Genomic DNA, 26436 nt, shown 5'->3' with positions numbered 1-26436 from the left:
GACACCGGATTGGATGGATATGTGGAAGGAACAGACAGTGTCAACTCCTTACATAAAAGGTTCGATGACGCAGCAGCCTTGGGACAGCCGGGATCTCAACCCGCGCCTGCCCAGGCGTCTCAGAGGCCATCAGGGGCTCATAAACGCCCGCTAGCTCAGATGGTAGACACAGATGTCGACACGGAGTCTGACTCCAGTGTAGATGAGGATGAGACAAATGCACAGTCTACTAAAGCCATCCGATGCATGATTACTGCAATGAAAAATGTATTGCACATTTCTGATATTAACCCGGTTACTACCAAGAAGGGTATTATGTTTGGGGAGAAAAAGCAGCCAGTGACTTTTCCCCCATCCGATGAATTAAATTAATTGTGTGAGGAAGCGTGGAGTTCCCCCGATAAGAAACTAGTGATTTCTAAGAGGTTACTGATGGCGTACCCTTTCCCGCCAACGGATAGGTTACGTTGGGAAACATCCCCTAGGGTGGACAAAGCGCTCACACGCTTATCAAAAAAGGTGGCACTGCCGTCTCAGGATACGGCCGCCTTAAAGGAACCTGCGGATAGAAAGCAGGAAGCGATCCTGAAGTCCGTGTATACACACTCAGGTACTATACTGAGACCTGCTATTGCTTCAGCATGGATGTGTAGTGCTGCAGCCGCATGGTCTGATACCCTGTCAGACAACATTGATTCCCTCGACAGGGATACTATTTTGCTAACCATAGAACATATAAAAGACGTCGTCTTATATATGCGGGATGCACAGAGGGACATTTGCCTGCTGGCATCTAGAATTAATGCAATGTCCATTTCTGCCAGGAGAGTATTATGGACTCGGCAGTGGACAGGTGATGCTGATTCTAAAAGACACATGGAGGTTTTGCCTTATAAGGGTGAGGAATTGTTTGGGGACGGTCTCTCGGACCTCGTATCCACGGCAACAGCCGGGAAGTCAACTTATTTACCTCAGGTTCCCTCACAGCCTAAGAAAGCACCGTATTATCATGTACAGTCCTTTCGGCCTCAGAAAGGCAAGCGGATCAGAGGCGCATCCTTTCTGCCCAGAGGCAGGGGTAGAGGAAAGAAGCTGCACCAGGCAGCCAGTTCCCAGGAACAAAACTCCTCCCCCGCTTCCTCGAAGTCCACCGCATGACGCTGGGGCTCCACAGGCGGAGCCGCGTGCGGTGGGGGCGCGTCTCCGAAACTTCAGCAACCAGTGGGTTCGCTCACAAGTGGATCTCTGGGCTGTTCAAATTGTATCTCAGGGATACAAGCTGGAGTTCGAGGCGACTCCCCCTCGCCATTACCTTAAATCAGCCTTGCCAGCTGCTCCCAGGGAAAGGGAGGTAGTACTGGCGGCAATTCACATGCTGTACCTCCAGCAGGTGATAATCAAGGTTCCCCTCCTTCAACAGGGACGGGGTTACAATTCCACAATGTTTGTGGTACCGAAACCAGACGGTTCGGTGAGACCCATTCTAAATTTAAAATCCTTGAACACTTATATAAGGAAGTTCAAGTTCAAAATGGAATCGCTCAGGGCGGTTATTGCAAGCCTGGATGAGGGGGATTTTATGGTGTCGCTGGACATCAAGGATGCTTACTTGCATGTCCCCGTTTACCCACCTCACCAGGAGTACCTCAGGTTTGTGGTACAGGATTGTCATTACCAATTCCAGACGTTGCCGTTTGGTCTGTCCACGGCACCGAGAGTATTTACCAAGGTAATGGCCGAAATGATGATACTACCTTCGGAAGAAGGGAGTTATAATTATCCCGTACTTGGACGATCTCCTTATAAAGGCGAGGTCCAGAGAGCAGTTGTTAGTCAGCGTAGCACTTTCTCGGGAAGTGTTGCTACAGCACGGCTGGATTCTGAATATCCCAAAGTCGCAGCTGATTCCTGCGACGCGTCTGCTGTTCTTGGGTATGATTCTGGACACAGAACAGAAGAAGGTGTTTCTCCCGGTGGAGAAGGCCCAGGAATTGTCATCTCTGGTCAGGGACCTCCTGAAACCAAAACAGGTGTCGGTGCATCACTGCACGCGAGTCCTGGGAAAGATGGTGGCTTCTTACGAAGCAATTCCCTTCGGCAGGTTCCATGCAAGGATCTTTCAGTGGGATCTGTTAGACAAATGGTCCGGATCGCATCTTCAGATGCATCGGTTGATCACCCTGTCCCCAAGGGCCAGGGTGTCTCTGCTGTGGTGGCTGCAGAGTGCTCATCTTCTCGAGGGCCGCAGATTCGGCATACAGGACTGGGTCCTGGTGACCACGGACGCAAGCCTCCGAGGATGGGGGGCAGTCACTCAGGGAAGGAACTTCCAGGGACTGTGGTCAAGTCAGGAGACTTCACTACACATAAATATACTGGAACTAAGGGCCATTTACAACGCCCTGAGTCAAGAAGAGCCCCTGCTTCAGAACCAACCAGTGCTGATTCAATCAGACAACATCACGGCGGTCGCCCATGTAAACCGATAGGGCGGCACAAGAAGCAGGATGGCGATGGCAGAAGCCACAAGGATTCTCCGATGGGCGGAAAATCACGTGCTAGCACTGTCAGCAGTGTTCATTCCGGGAGTGGACAACTGGGAAGCAGACTTCCTCAGCAGGCACGACCTACACCCGGGAGAGTGGGGACTTCATCCAGAAGTCTTCACGCAGATTGTAAACCGTTGGGAACGGCCACAGGTGGACATGATGGCGTCCCGCCTCAACAAAAAGCTAAAAAAATATTGCGCCAGGTCAAGGGACCCTCAGGCGATAGCTGTGGACGCACTAGTGACACCGTGGGTGTACCAGTCGGTTTATGTGTTCCCTCCTCTTCCTCTCATACCCAAGGTACTGAGGATAGTAAGAAAGAGAGGAGTAAGAACTATACTCATCGTTCCGGATTGGCCAAGAAGAACTTGGTACCCAGAACTACAAGAAATGATCTCAGAGGAACCATGGCCTCTGCCTCTCAGACAGGACCTGTTACAGCAGGGGCCCTGTCTGTTCCAAGACTTACCGCGGCTGCGTTTGACGGCATGGCGGTTGAACGCCGGATCCTAACGGAAAAGGGCATTCCAGATGAAGTGATTCCTACGCTGATAAAGGCTAGGAAAGACGTGACAGCACAACATTATCACCGTATATGGCGAAAATATGTTGCTTGGTGTGAGGCCAGGAAGGCCCCTACAGAGGAATTCCAGCTGGGTCAATTCCTGCACTTCCTACAGTCAGGAGTGACTATGGGCCTAAAATTAGGATCCATAAAGGTCCAGATTTCGTCCCTATCTATTTTCTTTCAAAAAGAACTGGCTTCACTGCCTGAAGTTCAGACGTTTGTTAAGGGAGTGCTGCATATTCAGCCCCCTTTTGTGCCTCCAGTGGCACCTTGGGATCTTAACGTTGTGTTGGGTTTCCTGAAATCCCACTGGTTTGAGCCACTTAAGACCGTGGAGCTAAAATATCTCACGTGGAAAGTGGTCATGCTATTGGCCTTAGCTTCGGCTAGGCGTGTGTCAGAATTGGCGGCTTTGTCTTGTAAAAGCCCTTATCTGATCTTCCATATAGACAGGGCAGAATTGAGGACCCGTCCCCAATTTCTCCCTAAGGTGGTATCAGCGTTTCATTTGAACCAACCTATTGTGGTGCCTGCGGACTCCAAGTTCCTAGATGTAGTCAGGGCTTTGAAAATCTATGTAGCCAGGACGGCTGGAGTCAGGAAAACTGACTCGCTGTTTATCCTGCATGCACCCAACAAGCTGAGTGCTCCTGCTTCAACGCAAACTATTGCGCGCTGGATCTGTAACACGATTCAGCAAGCTCATTCTGCGGCAGGATTGCCGCATCCTAAATCAGTGAAAGCCCATTCCACAAGGAAGGTGGGCTCTTCTTGGGCGGCTGCCCGAGGGGTCTCGGCTTTACAGCTTTGCCGAGCTGCTACTTGGTCGGGTTCAAACACATTTGCTAAGTTCTACAAGTTTGATACGCTGGCTGAGGAGGACCTTGCCTTTGCTCATTCGGTGCTGCAGAGTCATCCGCACTCTCCCGCCCGTTTGGGAGCTTTGGTATAATCCCCATGGTCTTTACGGAGTTCCCAGCATCCACTAGGACGTCAGAGAAAATAAGAATATTCTCACCGGTAATTCTATTTCTCGTAGTCCGTAGTGGATGCTGGGCGCCCGTCCCAAATGCGGACTCTCTGCAATACATGTATATAGTTATTGCTTAACTAAAGGGTTATTGTTATGAGCCATCTGTTACTGAGGCTCAGTTGTTGTTCATACTGTTAACTGGGTATGGTTATCACGAGTTGTACGGTGTGATTGGTGTGGCTGGTATGAGTCTTACCCTGGATTCCAAATCCTTTCCTTGTTGTGTCAGCTCTTCCGGGCACAGTTTCCTTAACTGAGGTCTGGAGGAGGGGCATAGAGGGAGGAGCCAGTGCACACCAGATAGTACCTAATCTTTCTTTTAGAGTGCCCAGTCTCCTGCGGAACCCGTCTATTCCCCATGGTCCTTACGGAGTTACCAGCATCCACTACGCACTACGAGAAATAGAATTACCGGTGAGTAAATTCTTATTTTTTCCCCTCAATCCCTGGAGGCACATGTTGCAGTAATTCCTAAACAAGGTAAGGATCCCGCGTTATGCTCCAGCTACAGACCTATTTCACTGTTGAATGTTGATTTAAAATTATACGCTAATCTCATGGCCGTAAGATTGAATAACTTCCTTCCCTCCCTTATACACAGGGATCAAGTGGGGCTTCCCCGGTAGGGAAGCTAAAGATAACACCACCAAGGTCTTGAATTTGATACACTTAGCTTGTATGAGGCAATTACCCACAGTATTGCTTTCAACGGATGCTGAAAAAGCATTCGATCCGATCAACTGGGATTTCATGAGGTTTGTGCTGGAGCATATTGGCCTGGGACCTATCGCGCTCCATAGAATCATGGCTTTATACACCTCTCCTACTGCCAGGGTAAGAATTAATGGTACTCTTTCTGACTCCTTTAGTATTCTTAATGGCAAAAGACAGGGTTGCCCCCTTTCCCCCTTGATTTTTGTTTTGTGTATTGAGGCGTTAGCAAGAGCAATTAGGAATAATATTAATATTTCCGGCCTCCAGGTTGATGGTGAGGAATACAAACTGGCGCTTTTTGCTGACGACCTTCTAGCGGTTATATCTAACCCCATTATTTCGCTCCCTCATCTCATGCGAGGACTTGATACCTTTAGCGAACTCTCTAACTTTATAATAAATTATTCTAAGTCCTCCGCTCTTAATGTCTCAGCCCCCCCCCCCCCTACGATTAGGGGCCTTCAACAAGCATTCCCCTTCTCTTGGACCTCTAATTGCACAACTTATCTAGGTGTTAAATTAACAAATAATCTTTCTCAATTGTTCACCTTGAATTTTGCACCAATATTACCCCTAATTCGTAACGATTTTAGTAGATTGCACTCTAAACACTTGTCTTGGCTAGGGAGAGTTAATGTCGTTAAAATGAATACCCTCCCAAAACTGCTATACCTCTTCCATGCTCTACCGATTTTTATCCCGAATTCTTGGTTCAAGTCTATTCAGCACCTGAGTCAACAGTTTGTCTAGTTCCGTAAAAGACCCAGAATTGGTAATGCTACTCTTTCTAGATTTACTAGTTCTAGTACACTAGTGGAATTCAACTACCTAACATCAAAAATTATTATCATGCTGTATTATTGAATAGAGTGCTCGATTGGACCAAGAATGGGGATATCAAACAATGGGTGAAACCTGAAGGGTTTTGTATGTCACAACATCCTGAGATTTTTCCTTGGTTACCCCGAATTGCAAAGCTCTCCTCTCCTCACCCGACGATCACTCCAAAGATAGCTGTCTTGAAAAATTTACGACGTCTGCCCTCTATTTCTTCCCCTTCTTGCCAATTGACCTCTTTTTTTAGCTAATAATGAGTTTCCATCAGGTTTTAATCCACGTAATTTTTCTCATTGGACTGAGGCAGAACTCTTCAGGGTTGGCCAGCTGATTGCAGCGTCTCAAGTGAAACAGTTCTCCGTGATTAGGGAGAATTGGGACATCCCACAGACTGACTTTTGGAAGTTTCTACAAGTTAGACATTTTATATTAACTAATTCTGAACGATCAGCGTTTTCCCGCGAACTGACTCCGTTTGAAAAGCTGTGCGCATCCCCCCAATCCCTAGATCACTCTGTTTCTGTTATATATAAACTGCTACAAAATTCCCAATCTGATACCAAACCGTCTTTTGCCCTCGCATGGGAAAAAGATCTTAATTTAACATTTTCACAGAAAGAATGGGAATCTATCTTTCTCAAAACGCACGCTAGCTCTATATGTATTCAGATTAGAGAGACCCAATATAAAATATTAACCCGTTGGTATAGATACTCTTCCATTCTTCACACAATGTTCCCTGCTTCCTCAAACAAATGTTGCCGTTGCTCCTCAACAATAGTTACGATGATTCATATATGGTGGGATTGTCCACACCTGAGACCCTTTTGGAACGAGGTAATAAAGATCTTGACCGAGATGTGTGTTCAACTGCCAGAAGACTCAGCGGTTTAGCTACTGGGTTATTCCTCACTTTCAGTACCCAGTTATAAGAAATCTCTGCTGAAACATCTTTGTAACGCAGCCCGTGCAGTTATACCTGTGCTGTGGAAATCCTCATCCCCACCTACTTGGAGGGATTGGTTCCGCAGAATAGATAGCTATATGATTATGGTAGAATTACTTCTTGCCTCCACATTTCGATCATCAGATTTTAGGACCACCTGGTCTCTCTGGCTTGATTTTAAAACTACAGATGTCTATAAACTTTACATCGCTTAATATTGTTACAATAGAGGTTTTCCTGACACTGTGTACATTTAGAAATTAGTACCCCTCTCAGGGTGCTCCCTTTCTCTTTTTCTCTTTCTCTCTCTTTCCTTACCTTTTTCTCTCTCTCTTATTTTTTTTTCTATAAAGTTTTATAGTTCAATTTGCGATTTGTTCTGGCATTGAATGAAAATTGATTAATATTTGTTGGATACTTCACTGAAGTGCTCAACTTCTATACAATTGTTTTAGCGTAATTCTGGTCTAGGTTACTGCGAATATTGTATTGTATTTGTGTACGGTGATTTCAATGTACTTCGTCTTCTTTCAATAAAAATCAGATTATACAAAAAAAAAAAAAAAAAAACAGACAAAATACACTGTGTACGTGTTACCATTTATTGGTGTACCAAAACATAAAATGCCAATTTTAAAAGAGTCAGCACCACACTAATACATGCTCACCCAGCAGCTGTCCCACACCCCAAGCCACTCCACCCACTGTACCCCCCTCCCCCCCTTAAGGACTGTACGCTTACCTGCTGCACGGAAGCCACCTTGCTTGCCGGGCTTCTCGCTAGATGCCCCGCGGCCGGCACTCAGCATGCAGTGTGCGGGAGCTGGGGGAGGCGGAGCTGCGTCAGGACTGCCGCTGGGTGCTTTGACCACAGAGACAGCACATCACGGCGGCTCCGACTAGCGTATGTTTCTGCGCATGCGCAAAAGCTCTAATAGCAGGAGCCACTAGCACTGACTCGGTTTTTATATGAATCGGCCCGATGTGCTCAGAGAGAACGGCCACTGAGTGGAGCATGGGGGCCAGCCAACGAGGGACTAATCCGGCATCCCAATCCGCCACTGATTAACCCCTATATGTGCTAAAAATCTTTCAAGTTAATACCATTGTGTTGAATCACCAACAATGGGGTACATTTACTAAGGTGGGAGTTTCTCTTACGCCCTAGAGGATACTGGGGTTCCATTTAGTACCATGGAGTATAGACGGGTTCACTAGGAGCCATGGGCACTTTCAGAATTTGATAGTGTGGTCTGGCTCCTCCCTCTATGCCCCTCCTACCAGACTCAGTTTAGAAAATGTGCACGGAGGAGATTCGGTCACGCTTATGGAAGCTCCTGAAGAGTTTTCTGCATTTATTTTATATGTTTGTTATTTTCAGGTAGTGCTGGATGGCACCAGCCTGTCTGCTTCGTGGGACTTAGGGGGGTGAACGGCCCAACCTCTTAAAGGGTTAAAGGTCCCGTTCCCCGCTGACAGGACACTGAGCTCCTGAGGAAACTGTTCGCATGCCCCACCACGGCGAGCATACATTCCTGCAGCACGCCGCCACCCCTAACAGAGCCAGAAGAATGAAGAGTGGTGAGTACTAAGCCGGCATCCCGGTTAGCAGGGTGCCGGCCATTATGGCGGCATGAGGGTACGGAGATGCATGGCTTCTAACCGGGGCGGAATGCGTCTCCAGACACAGTACACAGCTGCGTCTCAGTACACTGTACATGGGCCCTCATTCCGAGTTGATCGCTCGCTAGCTACTTTTTGCAGCCGTGCAAACGTATAGTCGCCGCCCATGGGGGAGTGTATTTTCGCTTTGCAAGTGTGTAATCGCATGTGCAGCCGAGCGGGACGAAAAAGTTTTTTGCAGTTTCTGAGTAGGTCTGAACTTACTCAGCCATTGCGATCACTTCAGCCTGTCCGGTCCCGGAATTGACGTCAGACACCCGCCCTGCAAACGCCTGGACATGCCTGCATTTTCCATACCACTCCCAGAAAAGGGTCAGTTGACACCCATAAACACCTTCTTCCTGTCAATCTCCTTGCGATCGGTTGTTAAAATGGATTTGTCGTTAGAAGCATTGCACAGCAACGATGCTGTTTGTACCCGTACGACGTGCGTGCACGTTGCGGTGCATACGCATGCGCAGTAGTAACCTGATCGTTGCACTGCGAAAAACGTCAGCGATCGATCAACTCGGAATGAGGGCCAAAGTACCCACACTGGCAAAAACAGCCTTGAAACATTTTAAGCACCAGATTACCTCAGCCAGTATAAAAAAGCGGGAAGACCGCACGCCATTGAGGGGGCGGGGCCTTTACTATGAGCGGATCCAGCAGCTCACCAGCTCCTTTTTCCCTCTGCAGTGGACACAGACGCTGACTGACAGGGACGCGCAGCTCCTCCAGAGTGACTCCGGTTTACCTCAGCGGTACCAGGGGGTCATAGCAGGGAGGGTAGCGATTATTAGTGTACAAAGTCCCCTATTAGGGTACTTAGTCTGCAACCTGGCTAAGCTTAACATTAGCGATAAGGGCGCGGTGGGGGCTGGCTCCAAATAACTCTGTGTCCCCCTGATGGGCTCTTTGTGAGTTAATTGTGCTTAACGTGTGTGTGTGTGTGTGTGTGTGTGTGTGTGTGTGTGTGTGCTGTCACATTTACATTATGTCAGGCAAAGAGTGTGTTTCTTGTACAGCGGAGTGTTCCTCTTCACCAGGGGGCTCACTACTGGGTACTCAGGGCAGTGCACCTTCCCAGAATAGCGGGGCTGAACTGGAGTAGGTCAATTCCCTTAAAGGAACGATCTACAATATTTCTACGAAATTGTCCCACAATGAGAAAGAGACGCAATACTTAAGACAGACTGTGGATGAGTTTATGAACAGAGACTCAGTCCCCAAACCAGCGTCTCAATCCCCTCCCATTTGTCCGCAAAAACGATCTCTGGCCCATATCCTGCAGTCTGACGCTGACGGGTCAGACATGGAGGATGGTGAGGTGGATTTTGAGGAGGGGGGATGCTAGGGAATAGAGGCTCTTATAGAGGCTATCAAAGATGTTCTGTATATTCCCTGATAAGGTGTCAGAGGAGTGGGAGGAATCTTATTTTAATGTAAAAAAAGAAGTTCTATTGAATACCCTGTTTGAAGAATCATGGGTTAATCCTGATAAGAAATTTCAAATCCTTAAAAGGTTGCTCTCATCTTTTCCTTTTTCCTCTGGAGGATAGGAAAAAATTGAAAAATCTACCGATAGTGGACGCATCAGGCTCTAGGCCAGTGTTTTTAAACCACTGTGCCGCGGCACACTAGTGTGCCCTGAGCATTCTCCAGGTGTGCCGCCATAGAAGCACAGCCAGGCCCGTCAGTGTTTTGCCGCTACTGAGGCCCTGGAACGATCAATACTGGTGGGTTTAGTGGTTGCAGAGCCAGTTCTTATTTTGGACCGGGCAGTGTTGGGCTCTTCTGGCTTTCTCAGATGTGGCTCAGGCGTTACCTATGGAGAAGCTGCAACATGACATCATAGGACATGCAACTGCACCATGCATCACCATTATATTTGAATGTGCCTTGGCAATACTTAAATCTTGTTCAGTGTGCCGCGAGTTGTAAAGGGTTGAAAATCTCTGCTCTAGGCTGTCACGAAAAAATTGTATTACCTGTCCCTGGTGCAGCCTCCCTAAAAGTCACGGCTGATCGTAAAATTGAGTCTACACTCAAATCATTGTACAAAGTTGCTGGGGTGGCCCAGAGACCCACTATTGCATGTGCGTGGATCACAAAAGCCATTGTAAAATGGTCAGGTAACCTAACTGAGGGGTTAGATTCCTTGTCTAGGAGGGATGTTGTTTTATTCCTGCAGCATATACAGGACTCTGCAAACTTTATGGTGGAAGCCATAAAAGAGATAGGCTTGCTTAATGCACGCACCACCGCTATGGCAGTGTCAGCACCCAGGGGCTTGTGGCTACGCCAGTGGACTGCTGACGCGGACTCCAGGAAAGGCGTGGAAGGCCTACCATTCACAGGAGAGGCCTTGTTCGGAGATGAACTAGACAAATGGATCCCGAAAGCTACTGCGGGTAAGGATTTTAATTACCTACCGGTAAATCCTTTTCTCGTAGTCCGTAGAAGATACTGGGCGCCTGCCCGGTGCTTCGTTCTTCTTGCACTGTTACTTGGTTAAGTATTGTTGTTTCAGCTGTTGCTGTTCCTGTTTAAAGTTGGGTTAGCATAGCTTTACTCTGGTTTGTGTGTGCTGGTTCGGAATATTACCACTCTCCTTTATATCCTTTTCCCAAAGTATGTCCGTCTCCTCGGGCACAGTTTCCTAGACTGAGTCTGGTAGGAGGGGCATAGAGTGAGGAGCCAGCCCACACTAACAAAGTTAAAAAGTGCCCATGGCTCCTAGTGGACCCGTCTATACCCCATGGTACTAAATGGAACCCCAGTATCCTCTACAGACTCAGAGAAAAGGATTTACCGGTAGATAATTAAAATCCTATTTTTTTTAGAACTGGTGATGTTGCCCATAGCAACCAATTAGATTCTATTTAACATCTATCTAGCTGCTTCTCGGAGATAATAGATAGAATCTCATTGGTTGCTATTGCCAACATCACCAATTCTATAAAAAAAAACTCCCACCTTAGTAAATTTACCCCAATATCTCTTGAAAGCAGAGGAAAATGGGCCTGATTCAAGTTTGTAAGCAAAGCAACAACAAAAAATCACACAACTAGGAAAAAACATGCTGCAGTGCAGGTGGTGCAGATGTAACATGCAGATGTTTTGCTGTACACAGTTCCGATTTATATGCTAATATGGACAGAAGTTAACCTGAGCATAGGGACACCCACTGCTATTTCCGTCCGATAGAGTATATTTGCTGATACATCTGTAGCACTGTTACAAATTGTGTCATATCACAGAGCCTGAGTGCCTCTAAAGACGCACAGGCTGAGCTGCTCTCCAGGGACGCAGAGGGCTCTCTAGTAGCAAGTAAGACCGAAACTACAAATTTATTCACGCCCAGAAAATGCCATCTGAATGGCCATGACACGCCTGCGTGTATCCAACCACTGCCCGTTGCCACCCCCAAACGCTATCTTCCTGTCACTCATTTTGCAGCTTATCCCTCTGTTCCACCGCCATCACAATTCAATAGCTGCACATGCGCAGTAAGAAAACATCAGCCGAATTGTGTACAATAGCAGCTTTGCAACAACATCTGAATTAGGCCCATTGCTTTCATCCACATCATATACATTTGTTGGTAACGAGCAATATAACAAGTAGTATTATGCAGGTGTAGGCACTACGAGCACTGATGAGAAAATAAATTAGAGGGCATAGTTGGTATATCTGTCATACACAGAGCAAATTTGTTACCTATAGACAAATCAGCATCAGTCATCCAGATCTACGGCATAACTAAGCATGTCACCTGATATCACTCAAATAGTCAAATATGTGCATTAATGTTCAGGTCGTCAGTGTAGTACGCACAGTAAATAACAGGTTGTTAGGGTTTTGTTGATATTGGGGCGATTCACTAAGGATTGCAATTTGCAGCAGCTTTGCGATTGCAATCCTTAGCAGTGCAAATGCAGGAAGAGGTGCATACCACCTCCTTCCTGCATTTGCGATACAATTGCATCTGAGATGAACATTGCAACCATTGGTCACGATGTTCCTCTGAGGCGGCAGGCTGAGTAAACCTGAGCTTGCTCAGGCTTACCGTCACAGGTGGCCTTGCAAAGTCGAGGAAACTGCGTCCATGACCCAGTCCATGGCCACGCCACTCACGGAAAACGTCCCTCAATCAGTCAATCAGGCAGAGGCGTTTGCATACCTGTGATCGCATCGCAGGACCCGTTCCGCACATACGCAGTACGGGTCCTGCGCATGTGCAGTTTCCCCAACATCAAGAAACTGCACAGTAGATTGCAATTGCAATCCATAGTGAATCACCCCCATTGTCCCTCTTTCTACTGCTTTCCCTTGATATCTGGAAGCAAGTTGATTTTAGGAGCAGTCTGGTAAACAACATTGTCCATAATAATTACATCTCCAAATGTTGCAAGATAATACTATCATTTTAAATCAGCAACAGTATCTCTTGAAAGCAGAGAGCAATATACAGTTTTATGTACAACATATGAAACAGGCAATATAACAGTGAGTATTATGCAGGTATGAGCACTCCCAACATTAATATAAAAGTAAAAAACCTGTACTGTCCTTTGGTAGCAGAAGGCATAGTAGGATTGTCTAAGTCATATACAGAGCAAACTTAACAAATGAGGTGCCACAAGTCATGGGATAGCAGTATGCAAAGGTAATGGTAGGTTGCGCCACAGTACTGTGACATCTTGGAAATGCCCAGACCTGCATCAATTGTAGTCTAACATATTGTGAGTAACCTTGAACACCGGCTAGTCTGCTTATGACAAGGCAATGTGAATTATTGGAGTTTGAATGGTTCATGATAGTGGGTGTCCGACAGATGGGGCATTCCATTTCTGAAGTTGTGCAGACCTTAAACATTACTAGATCTACAGCAGGGCTGGCCAAACCGGTCCTCGAGATCTACCAACAGTTCATGTTTTCCAGGCCTCCTGGAGATCTGTAGAATTGTCAGTTAGGAATGAATGCAGCACATCTTAATTAGTAATGACTACACCTGTGCACCAGCTAGGTGGTCTGGAAAATGTGAACTGTTAGTAGATCTCGAGGACTGGTTTGGCCAGCCCTGATCTACAGTGTCATGTGTGTACCATAAATACCTCATAGAAGGCATTATTATCCACCATGGACAGTGCAGTGGCTGAACAAGGGTGCTTAATGATCCTGACTAGCGGCATGTGGCCATAATTGTTCATGGTAACAGATAAGTAACTCGTGCTCAAATCACATCCACATTCAATGCAGGAGGTACAAGACGCATATCCAGCCAGTCAGTGCAGCGTTCTTTAGCTGCCATGGAATATGGGAGCAGAAAACCCAGCAGAGTGCCCATGTTAGCACTATGACAATAGAAACAGCACTTCACCTGTGCTCATAACATTGCAGTTTGGACTCTGGAGGAATGCTAATATGTGGCGTGGTCCAATGAGTCACCGTTTCAGTTGTGTCGGGCTGATGGAAGGATTTCTGTGTGGCGCAGACGTCATGAGGTCATGGACTCCAGTTGTTAACAAGGCACAGTGCAGGCTGGTGGTGATTACGTAATGGTGTAGTGTGTATTCACTAGGCCTAGGTTGGGTCCGCTGGTCTGCCTGAACACGTCATTGACCGATAACTGCTACGTTGCAGTGCTTGGTAACCATTTGATGCCCTTCGTGAACTTCATGTACCCCCACAACGATGGAATATTCCAGCAGGATAATATACCCTATCATCAATCCCAAGTTGTCCAGAATTGATTCACGGAGCATTCTGGGGAGTTCTGATGAATGGTGTGGCCACCATGTTCAGCTGATATGAACCCAATTGAGCATTTATGGGACGTGGTTAGAGCGGTCAGCCCACAAATATCAGGGAGCTGTGGGAAGCTATCCAGACGGCATGGGTCAACATCTCTCCAGAGGCCCTCCATTCACTTGTGGAATCAATGCCACATCGAGTTGCTGCACTTCGTTGGGCTAGAGGGTTTCCTACGCGATACTTAGTACCTACCCCATTGCTTTTGGCACTTCAGTGTATAACTGGCAAATGAACATGCAATTTTTGAAACATCAGTCATGCAGATGCATGGTATAACTAGGCATATCACCTGATAAATAGCTGAGTAATGACACTTGAATGATCCAATACTTGACAGGTAAATAATCAGGGTTATGTGGATATTGTCCCTATACCTACTGTGCACACACACACACACGCACACACACGCACGCACGCACGCACGCACACACACACACACACACACACACACACACATATATGTTTATTTGATCATTTATTTGCAAGACTATTGATTTGTGCACTTTTGCCTTGTTAGAATTGATCCACCCTTAGGAATCTCAGTTGCTCTACAGACTGACACAAGTTGGCTTCATGAGCATAGCCTCCAGAAATCTGGTGAGTTATTATTTTATTTTCGCATTTGTAAAAAATGTTTTCATGTTGTTTTCAAAGTTGTCTACTTTGTATGGCCTATTTTATTTTATTTTTTCAATAAATGTTTATTTGAATTTGACATAATAAACAATATCAGCATCTCGACAGGTAATACAGGATAAGACAAAAAAAAAGAAACAGGCAGCGACAATTGGTCCGAAGCACGTCAATCATGGATTAACATTCAATGCCTGGATTAAAATTCCATAAAGCCCACCCAACCAGATAACCATGTGTCAAATCCTGTCTTATCATTTCAAATCTTAGCATACACGCAAATAAAAGAAAGAAAAACCAGAAGAGAAAGGAGGAAGAGAAGAAATAGAGAGTCAAGGGGGGTAGGATTATAGGATACTGTGGTTTTCCTCATATCTATTCAAACCGAAAAGCAGGAAGTTTGTCTCTATGTGTCATTGAACAGTCAAGTTGTAGATGGAGAGCCCTGTATAAGCGACTCGTTTTTAAGTCACAGTTGCTAAGTAAGCCTGTGAGGATTTGAAGTCAAGCAGACAAACATTGGTAGTTGCTCGGTCATTCCTGGAAATAATTATGTATCAGGTGCTGGAAAGGGTGAGGGGTCACAGACAAACAGACAGAGGGGGGGGGGGGGGGGGGGGGAGTTGCAAATCCCACCCCTACATTTCCCTTCAGCACACTAAAAAATTACCTGTAACTATACCTGAACCTATCTGGTAATAGAAATTCAGAGAATTAGTTTACACATGTTTGCAAACACATGTTTAAGCTGCTGAGCCACTTTCAAGGCTTCTCCGATGTCAGCAGTCCTAACACTACATGATAGCAGTGCCCACATAGGGCCATGTAATTTGTCACAGTAGGCCTCATGATAAAGGCTATTACTAAAACACATCCAGATTTAAAGTCAAGCCAGGGGAACCAAGTCGCCGTGAATCTCTGTTGGTTTTCTGGTGTCACTCGTGATTCCCCTATTGACATATACATATCTATTCTACTAAACCACTCCTTCAGAGTAGGTGGAGTGGTGCACCGCCAGCGAACAGGGATAACCGCTTTAGCGGCACTATTAAGAAACTTTAATAAAGATGTTTTATATGTAGCCAGCGGACCCGCGACTAAATTGAGATGCCAGAAAGCAGGATCAGAAGGGACTTCAGTACCCACAATCAACCTCGAAATTGCAATAACGTTATTCCAAAAGGGGCGAAGTAAGCGACAGTCCCACCAGATATGCATCGGGGAGCCCGTTCCATTATTACACCGCCAACATGTATCCGGTACACCAGGAACATTTTTGCAAGTGTCAAGGGGCATCTATACCATCGTGGTAAAACCTTGAATTGTGTTTCAATCACTGAGTAACTGATCGAGCTAACAAAAGTGGCCTGAAGACTTTTTTCCCAGTCCCCCTCTGTTAGATCCATCTTTAGGTCACAACCCCAATCTCTTGTGTATTTAGGGATATCCGGGAATTTATGATCAATCAGGAATCTATAGCATTTTGAGAGAAAGTGCGTTGGACAGGAAGAATCCAAGCACATGCTCTCGAAAATCGTCAAGGGTCTAGTAATACCTGGGCGAACTATACTCCCCGATATAAAGTGCTTCAGCTGAAGATACTTCCATATCTCCGATGGCGGGAGACCCCATCTTGACTGCAGGGTAGGGAGGGGGATGATTTCACCATTTTCCACCAGCTGGCCAACACGTGCCACCCCTTCCGACTTCCAGGAAGCAAACCCCCAATCGGATGTCCCCGGAAGAAAGTTTGAGTTATTGAACAATGGGGTTAGGGGAGAAAATTTGGAGGAGACATACGGGAGGATCCTAAGCCTATTCCAGTGTAGCAATGTAGGGCCAATAGCGGGATGTTAAATAATAGGGAGCTTAGAGCGCCAGGGGTAATGGGCTTTGGGTGAGGATAAGGCAGCACTCTCTATAAGTACCCATTGTTTAGTGTCATGTGATCGGGTCCATTCCATTGTCCTATTAAGAACAATGGCATCGTAATACAAAGAAAAGTGGGGCAACTGAAGACCGCCTCTATGTTTACGGTGAAAGGAAAGAGTATGGCAAGTTGGAAATCTCTGACTGCATTGTGTAAATCCCGAAACCAAATGTTAGGAATATGAACCGGAAGCATCTGAAGGAGATACAAAACCTGAGGTAGGACATTCATTTTAATTACACTAAGTCACCCCAGCCAAGAAAGCCTTCGGTCAGTAATTTTTTTAAATTTTCATCAAAAAGGCATGTAAAATCGGTATTCAATGTAACTTCTAAGTACTTAAAGCTAGTGGGATGCCAGATGAATGGGGAGGATTTTTGAAGGCCCTCTAAGGATTGAGAGGGAGCCGACACATTCACTGCCACCGACTTAGAGAGATTAGTTTTACAGTTGGACAGGGAGCCAAATCTACGGAATTTGGACATCAGGTTGGGGAGTGAGACAATCGGGTTCGATAGAACTGCTAGTAAATCATCCGCAAATAATGCAAGTTTATGTTCTCGACCTCCTACTGTAAGTCCAGAAACATTTGGATTAAGTCTAATGGATCCGGCTAAAGCCTCCATGCATAGGATGAAAATAAGGGGCGAGAGAGGGCAACCCTGTCTGGTTCCATTCCTAATCAAAACTGTTTCGAATAGGGCCCCATTAATTTTAATCCTCGCTGTAGGGGAACTATATATTGCCAAAATGCGGCACAGGCTAACAGGTCCGAGTCCTAGGTGTCGTAGGACCCCTTCCATGAAAACCCAGCTAACTATCAAAAGCCTTTTTGGCATCGGTGGACAGGACCACTACTGGGGTGGGACCTTGCGAGGCTAAATACATCAAGTCATTTATCTTGGTCGTGTTATCACCTGCTTCCCTCCCAGGTACAAATCCGACCTGATCTGAATGAATAATATTGGGGAGTTTAACTTCAATCTGTTCGCTATAAGTTTAGCAAACAGCTTGATGTCAAGGAGTGATATCGGACGATAGCTGGCGCATTGAGCCGGGTCTTTCCCATCTTTTGGTATGACCGTGATGAAAGCCTCCAATGCTTGGGAGGAAAAACCACACTCACCAGAGACTTAATTGAAGGCCTTCAACATTTTAGGTAGAAGTGAATCTTTAAAGAATTTATATTTAGAGATGGTATAGCCATCAGGGCCAGGGCTCTTCCCAGAAGGAGTCTCGTTCTAATTCTGGGAGGGAAAACGGGGAGTCCAGCCAGGTGCTGTCGTCTTCTGACAGTCGCGGGAGACCCGCATCATAAAGGTACTTATCCACCAAATCCTGGGTAGCTGGCAGTGACTCCAGGGACCCAGGATCTCTGAGATTATAGAGCTTAGTATAATAGGAGTGGAATGTGTCAGCAATATCCCTCGTGAGGGTACGGCGTGTCCCTGCCGTGTCCACCACTGATTGACTGTATAAGGTAGCCCTCTGGGTGCGAAGTGCTCTAGGTAAAAGCTTTCCCGGTTTGTTACCCCATTGGAAAAAGCGATTTCTGCATAACCTATAATCTTTCTTAATATCCTCAAATAATAGAGCATTGAGGGCTGTCCTCATCTCGTTCAGTTCAATCAGAACCGAAGGAGATGATCCCGTCTTGTGCGTTGTCTCCAGGTCTTTCAACTTCTGAAGCAAGGCAATCTTTCTCCTCATTTTTTCCTTTTTCAGCATTAAGTCTAGCTGGATAAACTTCCCACGCAGGACACATTTGTGAGCTTCCCACACCATGACTCCAGAGACGTCCGGCGTCTCGTCAGTTACGAAGTAATTCTCTATAGTCTCAAGCAACTGAGGTTGAAACCGAGGATCCATTAAGATTTGTTCATTCATCCTCCAAGTACACTGTTTAAAATGAGGGCATGACGTCTCCAGAGTCAAGAAGACGGGAGCATGATCAGACCAGGTTATCAACCCAATATCGGTGTCCCAGATTAAATGCAGAAATCTGTGGAGGAGAAGGAAATAATCAAGCCTGGAGTAAGTATTGTGTGGCCGTGAATAAAATGTATAGTCCCTGTCCCCCATATGCTGGAGCCTCGAGGTGTCGACCAGCTGGTGTTAATGGAGAGTGGGGCGCACATTACGATGCAAAGCAAGTGAGGGTCTAGCCGGTGTCCCAGAGATGTCTACCTCGGGCTGGAGAAACCAGTTGAAGTTTCCTCCTATTATTGGAATACCCTCGACCAGCGAGGAAATCTGATGCAGGGCCGCCACAAGGAAGTTGGGTTGGGATTGGTTTGGGGCGTATACGTTTATAAAGGTGTACATCTGATCAAACAGTTTACATTTAACCAGTAGTGTTCTGCCCTCCTCTAGGGTAACAGACGTTATGTCTTGAAACGGCAACCGTTTGGACAACAAGATAGCGACTTCCAGAGACTTACTCTTGCTATTATTATTATAAAAAGAAAATGGGTAATTGCGGTCCTTAAGGGTTGGAGCAACCCCGGACTTAAAGTGCGTCTCCTGGAGAAACGCAATGTCGGCCCTGAAGGAAAAAAGATCTCTGAGCACTCTAGAGCGCTTCTCTGGAATGTTTAATCCCTTCACATTGAGGGAAACAAATTCTATGGCTGTCACCTTAGGGTCAACCGCCATCTTCTATTGTATAAGGAGCAATATGAGGGCCAGCGAGAAGGGCAACAAGACTCCTGGGGCAGGAACCACATAAGGCAGGGGGGAAAAAGAACAGAAAAAGGAGAGAAGCAGAAGCAGAAAGTACATTAGGAGAACAATACAAAAATTCAAACTTATGCAGAAGTATGTAATACAACCTAGAAAATAGAAAGAAAAACACACTACGCCACTTGGGAGCTCGGACGCGTGTAGCACGCCGGAGACCAAGAGTACCAGGGCGGTGTAGGGGAACTGGGGGTCGGTGACTACACGGGCCCTAACAGCTAATTCAGTATAACATTCAGAAATTAGAATAACGGTTCAATCACATAACATTAGGAAAACTAAAGGACTTGTAGCCAATGGCACTATCCGGCAACTCTAGAGGGTCGGGTAAATACTTATCAGACCAAAAATAATATCGTTGCCACAAAAGTGTCCCCACAAGGGGAAAGGCGCATCATGGCAAGGAACATCATTGACCCAGCAGGAGTCGCTTGAAACATAGTTAAGTATCTCGGAAAGGAGTATGTGTACCACCTAAAGCCCTAGGGACCTTCACTTCGATGTCATCTGAACAGGGATCCGCTGTTCCCTAGGGGGTTTCGGGTTACGGTGGGCAAGTTGCCAATCATTATCAGGGTGAGAGAGTTCTGGTGGGATTGAGCGATTTAGAGGCTCCTGCCAGTTTGTCAAGCACCCCAAGCGCTTGACAAAAGGGAGGCAAATCAGTTAAGTCTTTAAATGAATACAACTTTCCATTATGCGAAACCTGCAAGCTGAAAGGGAAGCCTCATCTATACTTGATCCCCAGCTTTCGGAGCTCCACAGTAAGCGGTTGTAGAGCCCTGTGCTTTTGAAGGGTGGACCATGATAGATCTTGAAAAATCTGGAGTCTGTGGTCGTCAATCCCAATCACATCCAAACGACGAACTTTGTGGAGGAGTTCCTCTTTTTCCGAGTAATAATGTAAGCGACATATGATGTCATGAGGTCGGTCTGATGGTGCCCCTCTGGGTCTCAAAGCCCGATGAGCTCTGTCGAATTAAATTATGGAAGCAGGATCCCGACCCAGGAGCTTATTAAAGATCTTTGTGAGAAAGTCAATAAGTCCCTGGGGTGGGATGTCCTCCGAGACCTTCCGAACCCTCAAATTATTTCTCCTCCCACGGTTATCCAAATCATCCAGAAGATGCTCTTGAAGCTGTTGAAGGCTTGTCGCTTGTCTGATAACTGTGGCCCTGAGGGCGTTGTGGGCCGTGGCCGTGTCTGATGAAAAGCCTTCCAAGGAAGTTAGTCAGGATCCAATGTGAGATATCTCAGATTGAACGGCAGCGACCTCCGAATGGACTGTGTCTCTAGGGCTACTATCCAGTTGTTCAAAGTCTCGCTTCATTGGCAGGGCATGAAGAAGGTGTAAAATCTGTGACAGGCCTCCTGGCTCTTGCAGCGTGAGCTGATCTACCATGTAGGCCCCAACTCGAGTGGGAGAGTCCGAGAAATTCGAAAGGTGTGGGGTAGAGGGTGGAGAAGTATCGTCCATGGGGATGGAGCCCTGGGGGAGGAGAAATTGTCTCATATTGGCGGAAAATGGGGTACTCATCGTAGTTGCAGAGGTCTCTTTGTGCGATTTTCTTCCTCTCCCTTGTGAGCCTCTCTTACCTCTCATCATGGGGAAATGTGGTGTCACCAAGGGAGCACTGGAGATCGTTATGTGATTAGAACAGCATCCTGTCAGGGCCAGTGGCGGCACATTCCCCCCAGAATAGAAATGGCTAGCTGGACAGCATTGTTTTAAGCAAATGGGGAAACAAAGCATGTGCTGGACAGAGATGGGGAGTCACTTGCCCTACACTCCAGAGGAATTGATAGCTGGGCTTGTAGACTGGGCAAGAGGAGGTGGGAGAGCCAAAGATATGGGGACTACACTCACCCACTCACGCCGGACAGCCACGCCGCCCTGCAGGACCAGATGCCGCAGGGGGCGGGAGGCGCCGGATGCAGTCTAACCAGTGACTGCGGTGCCTCAGAAACCGCCCGTCCATGAAGCAGGGTGATCGCAGGGTCAGAGGGAAGATGGCTGCCGCCCGCTGGTGAGGAGCACTCCGTCTGCCGCCTCCAACTAGTTCCCCAGCCGCCGGCCACCTGCAGGGAGGCAACACCAGGTTAATGGAGGACCAGGGACCAGGAAGGCCACCATCCAAAATCGAGGTCCCGGCTCCAAACAGAAAGGTAGGCCGCAACCCGCAGGGAACAGCACAGGTCACCCCCGGCTCCGCAGCTCTAACCTTGGGGTACAGGGTGCTTCAGTAAGGCTGGGGTAGTGTGCCCAGGTGCGGTTCTATGCTGGGAAGGGGGCAAAACCCCACTTTTATCAATTCTGCAGGCAGGAGCTCTGCACTACCACGTCTGCTCCTGCTGCTAGCCTGTATGGCCTATTTTATGTATGCTTTCCTATTGTCTACAGAGCACTGTGGTGTCCAAGATGATGAGGATAATAATAATTATAATATTATTATTATTATTATTATTATTATTATTATTTGATTTACTTATGGACAATAATATAGACAAGGGAATTGGCTGGAGTCGTCAGTATTATATTGCCTGTATGTGGTAAGGTAAGGCCCAGCTCGTGTGGGAGATCATAAGCCGGCCAGGGTTTGGCAGGTGCAGCTGTTTGGCCAGATCATGTGTGGGAGTTTATCCACTGTCAGGAAATTGGTACAGTAGGTGCAATTATGGAGCCAGTTCATTTGTGGGAGAACAACCGCCGACCAGGAATTGGTAGATGCATATGTATGGCCAGTTCATGTGTCCGAGATCAAACTCCGACCACTAAGTGGTAAATGAAAGTGTTAGGCCAGTTCATATTTGCAAGGCAATCCACCAACTGGGAATTGGTAAATCCAGAAGTCTGCCAGCTCATCTGTTGGAGGATGTCCACTGGGAATTTGGTTAATTTGGTATTCAGACCTGATTCTGTCATAAATCTATGCTACTGAGTGTAAAAATCGATATAAAAATGGGGACTTTTTTTTTGAGCAGTAATCAGTCATTTCACTTTCAGTGGTTCAGACTTCAGAAAGTGTCAGTCCTCCCACTACAGACCTTCCTGCCATGACTGAACAAGAGGAAGGTAAGGAAGCAATTAAAATAAATAAATATTCTATTGGGGGTAAAAAAAAAAGAATTACATTATCTACGTTCCTTTTATGCTCTGCTTACAGATTTGTACTCATCTTTATCAGAAGACCTCAGTGAGCTAAGCATTCTATGTGACATGGAGGTAGAGTGGTGTCTCCTTCCTCTTTCAGAAATTGTCACATGACTAAAACAGTTTTACTATGTTTTACCATTTTTTTACCATGCTTCTTTGTAGTTCTCCTCTGATTACAAGACATATTTTCAGCAACATTTAAAAACTTTGACAAGTGTTGGGCCGCCCACTATCATGGCATACAAAAGAGAATCCTCTGAAAACGATCGGCTGCTGGCAATAATGCAGGTGCTGTATTAGAGATATCAGTAGTTACTACTTATGTTGGAACATAGAATCTATTTAATTAGGCAGCATCTGTCATTTATGACATAAATAGTTGCAGTAACATCATCTTCTGTACTGCTGAAATGTATATCCAAATCAACATATTATAGCAATTATATAATAGCAATTTAAAATGGTATTAACTAGTAAAATACGCAAAAGATGTAATTGTCTGTATTCTGTGGGATATTCTGCTCTTCTGTATTAGATCCTAAAGGACCAGTCTGTGAAGGAACTGTGTGAATTCTGCGGAAAACCATTAAAGCCATTTCCTTTAGAATATACCACAGAAAAGGAACGCTCTGAAGAGGTAAAATAGCACATATATAGATATATATATATATATATATAACTAAAAAACACACCTTTATCACGCGCTTCAGAGAGCAGCACCTCACGGTAGAACCCCTGTTAGTGGGAACAAAACAATGTAGACAAATGAAGGAGGGCGCTAGAACATCAAAACCAATTGTCCATAAATAAGTCCATATGAATTTACGGATTTCAAGGCCAGATTATTTTCAACCGTTTCTGATTGGACTTGATTGTAAATCCAACTTGGAGTGGGTATTCTTATCTCCTTTCAATCTATGTACAGTAATACTCAGCCAGGTGTTAAACCTAGAAAATACCCTCTCACCAAAGAGATGTAGACACCCAAAACAGAACCTTGGATTAATAAAATTCTGATGTTTATTGAGAACATCAAACATAAAATATAATGTGAGACAATCTCTACATTACATACAAGGTATATTATAAGGAACAACACAAAGACGGATGTAAACCCGAGTGCCACCAACCCCCCCAGGATGTGAGCTCAGTGGTGGGGACTCTCCAATGTGTACTGGGTGTCCTAATCACCTTGTTTCTTTAAAATCCTATGCGTTTCATCCTTTTAACAGGCCTTCCTCAGGGGTATATAAAGATCTAAAGATGTATATTGGTGGATATTGATATTTTCCTAAGGTGGATATTGATAATTTCCACCTACTTCACATCAAATCCGAGGGACAAATCATTAAAATATTGCCAGTAGTGGTGCCGGAAATGTGGCAACTCCACTGACCCAGTAATTTTATAAGTTTATACACTCCCCAAGTTGGTAGTTAATTTTTAATGGAGAAAGACCACTGGTCAGACACATCTCAAAGGATCAAGAGGCACAAACAACTGTGTGTGTCCACTAAGATCCTATCACCTCAATGTCTGCAGTGCAAGTGTAAGTTGGAGGTCAGATCACAACATAGTGGATGATCCACTTTTTACCGATGTTAATATCCCAGAGCAAATTAATCCATTGATTGTTTGAGGCTAATTACTCGAATAAGATATGCCCCTGATGAAGTCTCTGTGAGAGACGAAATGCGTTGGATTATCAAATTTGTTGTGATCTGACCTCCAATTTACAGTCCTTGAAGGAGGAGTTCGCAAAGGAAATATTTGTACATCTGCTCTTATGTGGACCACCACTGGATGTTAGTGGTGGTTGAAATGTTTTATGGACAGTTATATCAATACAGTATCAGATGATCTTTTATACATTTTTATATATTTAGCATATTGGAACATATTGTTTGTTTTCCTAAACAAGATTTTATTTGACATAAGGTCATTCTGTCACAAAAATAGGGGTGTTATAACAACCCCAAGGCGCCAATTACAGTAATACTACATATTTGTTTTTTGTTTCCTCATAACAGGGAACCTAGGTGTTCATTCCGAGTTGTTCGCTAGCTACTTTCGGTCGCAGCGCAGCGATTAGGTAAAAAAAGCGGCATTTCTTCGCATGCGTATGGTGCGCAGTGTGCACGCGTGACGTACTTTCACACAAGACTATGCAGTTTCACACAAGGTCTAGCGACGCTTTTCAGTCGCACTGCTGGACGCAGAGTGATTGACAGGAAGTGGGTGTTTCTGGGTGGTAACTGACCGTTCTCGGGGAGTGAGTGGGAAAATGCAGGCGTGTCGGATAAAAACGTAGGCGTGCCTGGGGAAACGGGGGAGTGGCTGGCCGAACGCAGGGCGTGTTTGTGACGTCAAAACAGGAACTAAACAGACTGAAGTGATCGCTAGCTTGGAGTAAGTCTCGAGCTACTCTGAAACTGCACAATCTTTTTTAGTAGCAATTCAGCGATCCTTTCGTTCGCACTTCTGCTAAGCTAAGATACACTCCCAGAGGGCGGCGGCTTAGCGTTTGCACTGCTGCTAAAAGCAGCTAGCAAGCGAACAACTCGGAATGAGGGCCTTAGTGTAATAAGGCAGCCGATCCTAATTATTGAATGTGATCTCTACCCTATTAGTCTATTTTCAATCAGTGCAGAAAGTATTTTTTATTTTTTTATATATATATCAAATATGTCTGCCACTCACGCTTAGAAGCATCAATTCATCCAGTGTACAACCTCTCAAATGAGCATATAGATCAAGTCGTCATGGAGGCACTCAGAAAAAAATACAGTCGACACCACCGCTGGTAAGGTCAACGTTTCAGGGACCTCTCCCTTTTATCAAGACACGATCTTGTCTTGATAAAAGGGAGAGGTCCCTGAAACGTTGACCTTACCAGCGGTAGTGTCACCTGTATTTTTTTCTGAGTGCCTACATGACGACTTGATCTATATATATATATATATATATATACATACACACACACACACATATATTGAGAGGGAAAGAATTAATGGACCAATACAAAATCAAAGCATGAGTGGCAAAGTGGTATAGCATACAGTGCTGAACTAACTGTGTGGAGTTTGCATTTGTGCTCTGCTTTCCTCTCATATTCATAAAACATACTGTAGTGGTAAGTTTTAGTATCATGTGTATGTGTATCCCCAAATGTCAGCTGTGCTAAGCATAAGAGATGTAAAGTGTACATTTCCACATATCATGGAATAAGAGAAATAAAATAAGAAACAATGGCCCTCATTCCGAGTTGTTCGCTCGCTAGCTACTTTTAGCAGCCATGCAAACGCATTGTCGCCGCCCACGGGGGAGTGTATTTTAGCTTTGCAAGTGTGCGATCGCATATGCAGCCGAGCGGTACAAAAACATTTTGTGCAAAACAAGACCAGCCCTGTAGTTACTTATCCTGTGCGATGATTCTAGCGTCGGAGGTCCCAGAATTGACGTCAGATACCCGCCCTGCAAACGCCTGGTCACGCCTGCGTTTTCCCTACCACTCCCAGAAAACGGTCAGTTGACACCCATGAACGCCCTCTTCCTGTCAATCTCCTTGCGATCAGCTGTGCGAATGGATTCGTCGCTAGAAGCATTGCACAGCAACGATGCTGTTTGTACCCGTACGATGCGCGTGCGCATTGCGGTGCATATGCATGCGCAGTTTTGCTGTTTTTTTACCTGATCGCTGCGCTGCAAAAATCGGCAGCGAGCGATCAACTCGGAATGACCCCCAATATTATACAATTTGTTTTATTCCTTGCAAGTTTAAAACTTGTAAAGAAATTGAAGATCATTTTAGTTCCTTTGATGATTAGACAGGTCCAATAGCTCCCTTGTGT

General features: G+C 45.7%; 1 protein-coding gene across 3 annotated transcripts in view; it reads left to right on the top strand.

Annotated features, from left to right (window-relative positions):
• Nucleotides 1-26436, top strand: part of ERICH6 (glutamate rich 6) — a 310623-nt gene that overhangs the window by 120021 nt on the left and 164166 nt on the right. For 2 of the 3 annotated variants that reach the window (XM_063916045.1, XM_063916044.1), the window contains exons 3-7: nucleotides 14647-14726; nucleotides 22436-22504; nucleotides 22596-22654; nucleotides 22748-22873; nucleotides 23121-23222. In XM_063916045.1, coding sequence (XP_063772115.1) covers nucleotides 14647-14726; nucleotides 22436-22504; nucleotides 22596-22654; nucleotides 22748-22873; nucleotides 23121-23222 — 436 coding nt within the window. Of the gene's footprint in view, nucleotides 1-14646; nucleotides 14727-18417; nucleotides 18727-22435; nucleotides 22505-22595; nucleotides 22655-22747; nucleotides 22874-23120; nucleotides 23223-26436 lie in introns of those variants that run through there. The other variant, XM_063916046.1, reaches the window with a different exon arrangement.

Source organism: Pseudophryne corroboree, chromosome 4 (genome assembly GCF_028390025.1).
Source record: "Pseudophryne corroboree isolate aPseCor3 chromosome 4, aPseCor3.hap2, whole genome shotgun sequence".
NCBI classification, from domain to species: domain Eukaryota; kingdom Metazoa; phylum Chordata; class Amphibia; order Anura; family Myobatrachidae; genus Pseudophryne; species Pseudophryne corroboree.
The sequence above is the reverse complement of the archived record's forward strand: the minus strand, read 5'-3'. Positions and strand labels throughout refer to the sequence as shown.